This window comes from Limulus polyphemus, unplaced genomic scaffold, assembly GCF_000517525.1.
Source record: "Limulus polyphemus unplaced genomic scaffold, Limulus_polyphemus-2.1.2 Scaffold781, whole genome shotgun sequence".
Lineage (NCBI taxonomy): Eukaryota > Metazoa > Arthropoda > Merostomata > Xiphosura > Limulidae > Limulus > Limulus polyphemus.
In genome coordinates, this window is record NW_013666391.1 from 83,696 (window position 1) to 88,697 (window position 5,002).

Consider the following 5,002-nt stretch of genomic DNA (forward strand, 5'->3'; position numbering starts at 1 on the left):
ACCATATATATAGTGTGAAACACAAGAAAACAACAATTCAAACTAATGTGAAAATTAAAAGTAAGAAAAAAGTATACATATAAAAATACTGTATGATTATATATAGAAAAGCTCACTTGTAATAACCTAACTTTTGGATAAGGTAAGCCAACTCTCATGATTTTGTTGCAGGTTGATTCGTCTTGAAATACACGGTACTAGGTGTATGAGACTTTCGTGTGCAGACGAATGACTGTAAGGTTATGCTCCAAGATAATGAGTTTAGATTCTGAAGGTTTTCGTAAGAAATCTCTATTGAATATGACAAGTAACAGACATTCTTTCATAATGTGCTTGTTGCATATCCCTGATATTATGATATATTATTATTTTCTTTTTACGGTTCCTATAGATACTGACGTTTTACGAGAACACACTGTTCGAACAAATGTTTAACTCATGGTATATAACGCAATAGGCATGACATGACTACGAAAACATAAAATCAAAAACTTATGTCCACTCTTTCTTTACGTACAAGAATTAGGCTTAGGTAAATATTAAAACGGCACAACTTTCTTACTGGTATTACAAGAAATGTGTTTCGTTTTCCAAATACTCTTATGAACTTCTGATCAAAGGATGTTACTTACGTAGGTCAAACTAAAACGCAGGCATAAACTAATGAAGTGATATCTCGTATAACAAGTTCACTATAGAAGTCTTCCTCAGAAATCAATACGTATGAAACGTAAAGCCTATATGCGGATTAAATCAGCAATTTGGTATCTTCGTTGTCAACGCTATTTTCGGCTGTAATCCTAATAATATTTCACAAGATTTGTCCAGTTTAGGAAATTTATTTTCGTCTGACCAGCATTATAAAATCGTTGGCATATTCGCTGTTTTTTTTTCTTGTTTTCTCTCTCTCTCTCTCCAAAGCAGATATATGTGTTATACTTATTAACAACGTTATCGATTACTTTGAAAAGAAACGAGTATTTATTAGTAATAAAGTTAAAGTTAACTATGGCCAAAAGTAATCCGTTAAGCCTAGCAGAGCAGAAACAGATTAACGGACGGACGCTATACATATATGACTAATCCAAATTAAAGCACTTACTTTGTCATTTTTATATAATTATATGTGCATTTCAAGCTTTATGAGAGGAAAAACTTCAACACATAAACTATGGAGGTATGCAAGCCTGAACGGATAACAATTTTCGTAACCTAAAACAGTGTGAAAATCTGTGATGTTCCTCGTCCGAATTGAAAATCCAAATTATACTCTCAAAGTAATTCATGAAAAACTGGAAAAATATACACAGTTCAGAATTTTCTCAGTAAACCCGAAAATGTAAGGCCACTAAGTGAAATCTGTTCCCCCTTTTTTGTTTTTTTTCCTTGCAATATTCAGTTATAACCAAATACTAAATTAAGCCAGGTTGAATGTCTTAACAGCTTTAAACTGCTAAAACTAATACGGTTTAGACCGCTCTACCTTTAAAACTGTCTAATACTCATAAAGTGTGAAAAACCCATAAATTCACCTTTTTTTTTAACTGCTGAATCTAATGAAGTGAGTCAGGAGTAAGTCTGAGAGCCTATACGTTTTGACACCGACAATTCTTTGTTTTTATCATAGGTAAGTCAAACAACAACTTAAAATATTTAACTTTTCCTGAACATTTTATGTTACAAACTATAAAGATTAATTTACACTTCAGCATAATTTCCGTCATAGTCAAATACATAATTACCTTTTAACTAAAAATAACTCTGCGGACTTACAACGCTAGAAACCGGGCTTCGATACCCGTGGTGGACAGTGTACAGATAGCCCATTGTATAGTTCTGCGCTTAACAACAAACAAGCCTGGTAGCGGATACATTTTGGTTCGTGTCTTATGTCCGGATAAAGAAAGTATGTTTCTTTGTTGTTTATTTACGTTAACCTAAGCGTTCCAACTTCACTTGACAATAATTTCTTTTCAGGCACATTGTGCTACCATATTAAGAGTAAAAAAATAAACAAACACGAAAACCGACGTTTTTGGGCATAATGAAAGGTCAAATATTTACTTTACTAAGCCAGGTTGAATATCTTAACAACTTTACACTGCTAAAACTAATACGGTTTAGACCGCTCTACCTTTAAAACTCACGTAATATGTTTGTCCATTTTCCTGGGTTTACCTCATATTCAGAAATCAATATCTCACCGAACAAAAGTGTTTGCTTTTCTTTCGTACTCTGCCAGAGTTACAAAAAAAAATAACATTCCCGTCGCGTTTGTCTTTGTGGCAAAAAAACGTCGGTTTTTGTGTTTTTTACTCTTTACTTGGCAAATTGGTTTATTTATGAAAGAGTCTTATATTATCATTTTTTGTGTTGTCATTATATTTGATTAAGGCCTTATTCACTAAGCTAATATTTAAATTAAAATTTAAAATCTTAGTTGTTATTTTTTTCGGCGCTAAACTATACAATTTACTAGCAGCGCTCTGTCCATCGCGACAAATCGAACCCCGGTTTTAGCGTTGTAAGTTCGAAAAACTTACCGGGGGACTAAAATCTAAGTTTAATTACCGAAGTATACCACCTGTTTAAACGAGAGTATATATTATGAACTTTCTAATCAAAGAATGGTACTGACACAGATCGGAACTAAAAACGCAGACATAAACTAATGGCTTAACTGTTATAATTTCCAATTAAGTATTTCTAAGATTAGACGAAGAGCACAAAATGTTACCACGATAAAAACAAATAGGAACTTTAACTCTCTCTCCTTCTCCACTTTTCATATAATATAAATTACTTACTGTGCTTTGAAGTTTTGTATTTCACCAAAATGCGGGATAATGCGGGTATGTCTTCGGATTTAATAGCGTGAAAAAGTTCATGTTCTTTTGTCATTGCCGATAACATCAAGTTGTAACTTATATTCGCGTCAAAGAATCGTTTATAGTCAGAGCACAAGCCAACAGAGTAATGTTAGTTTCCCGTACTTCAATCCCTGCACTGACCGAAAAGCAAGAAGCAACAGTCTCTCGTAATATGTTAGAGTTTGTCCATTTTCCTGGGTTTACCTCAAATTTAGAAATCAATATCTCACCATACAAAAGTGTTTGTTTTTCTTTCGTACTCTGCCAGAGCTACAAAAAAATAACATTCCAGCCGCGTTTGTCTTTCCTTGTGCTGTCAGTAGTGATCATCGAAAATCCTTCAGTGATATAGTCTTACTTCACTGTGTACTTTGCTTGAAGGTTCGTTTACCCATCGTGCGATATAACTTTCAATTGCGCATGCGCCACCTCGGCCATTCAGCTTTCATTTAGCGAGTACAATCGTAGCGGGAAGAAATAACTATTGAATATTTTTCTTACCAAGATTTGTTCTGTTTTTAAGTATACTGTTTTTCTTACTTTTCCATAAATATGCCCGTTTGCTGAAACACTAAACAAGCGCTGATACTTCTTTGAGAAAAATTCGTCATTATATTCTTAAAACAAAGAGATATATAAGTGAAAACATTCACTTTAACAAACACGGTAGTCAAGGAGGAAATTGCAAAAATGGGTATAAATACACACCTTTATTATCGTTCATGACTGTGTTCCCTTTTCCTCATTAAATTTGATGTAAATACATTTTGACCAAAACTTCTAGCTTGCATATAAGAATGACAAAATAATAATTCTCAAGAAAAGTGAAGATGTATGATAAAATGTTTTTAAACCATTTTTATAAAATTCAAGCTTATGGTTCAACCAGAATTATACCTCAAATTTTATTACATATTGAGAGTTCTGCTTGAACAGTACACGAGTACTGAATTCTCAATATTCTGATATTATTTCAAACACTTATAGTAAATAATGTTGACCAAACCACGTCTTGCTAAAATTTTTTAACTCTTTCAAAACTCGCTGTTTTTAAATTGCAGATGTCCTATAAGTATTTAAATATTTTTAATATTAAAATTTGACTTGATCGATTGCTTATACGTTAGTAATGTACTCCACGTCGTCACGTGTGGAAGAGGTTACACTATACAGGTGCTATTATGTTGCTAAAATTACATAATTTGTGAAAATGGAAGCTGCACTTAGATGAGCTATTTTTTTCTCACGGTCAACTGTATGTAGCTCTATCAAAGATACGGTCATTCGATAAGCTGAAGTTTATGTCCCTGGAGGTTTATTTGTTTGTTTATCATTAAGCGCAAAGCTACACATTGGGCTATTCTTTGCACTGCCAGTCTGCCCACCGCATATCAAAACCCGAATTTTAGCTTTGTAAGCTGTGAGGCCGGAGGGCATTTTTGAAGGTGCAAATATTGATCATGCTGTTTACAAGGAAGTTTTGTAAACACCTTTTCCAATATGAGTTCGATAGTCCTTAGTTTTAAACTGTGGCTTGATATACCAAAACCCTTATATGTTTTGTCAAATTTCGACGAATTTTCTGCTAGCAGAATAATATCATTTGGGAAACGGATGTCTGTGCGTCCGTTACGTATAAATATAAAGAAGTAGAGAAAAAGAAATGCGCAAAAACTATTATATGGATAGGCGTAAAGCGTATTAAGAGCTACTCTTGCACATGTATGAATGTAAATGTCTGTGTATATGTTATTAAGATCTACCAACCTATTTCTACTGCAAAATTTTTAAATCATAATTTTCATGTACTGCTGTAGCATCAAAATGTGTTTTCGGAGTATTGCATATGTCGTGTTGTGCTAATAAAACATATGTTACAACTTTATATTTTAAAGAGAATACACGTGCAATAAACATGTTTGAACATGTTTTATTTGAGCTTCGAATAGGTTTACTGTGTAATTTTCTAAAATTTTGTTTACAAATTCAATGTTTTCTTAAGTTCTGAGAATTCTTTTAACAAGTGCAAAAACATGGATGACTAATTTAAACTTTTAAAGGAGGAGTGCTATAAAGTTGTTCTGCTGTTAACAAGTCCATAAACAGGGATGACTAATTCAAACTTTTAAAGG

At 33.0% G+C, this 5,002-nt stretch overlaps 1 protein-coding gene across 1 annotated transcript in view; it reads right to left on the minus strand.

The window, feature by feature from the left end:
- The window catches only part of LOC111086013 (caskin-1-like), an 82,588-nt gene extending 79,382 nt beyond the window's left edge, over positions 1 to 3,206 (minus strand). The window contains exon 1 of the mRNA XM_022387241.1: positions 2,808 to 3,206. Within this exon, the coding sequence (XP_022242949.1) occupies positions 2,808 to 2,913 (106 nt within the window). The 5' untranslated portion in view covers positions 2,914 to 3,206. The remainder of the gene's footprint in view (positions 1 to 2,807) is intronic.
- Between the last annotated feature and the right edge of the window lie 1,796 nt (positions 3,207 to 5,002).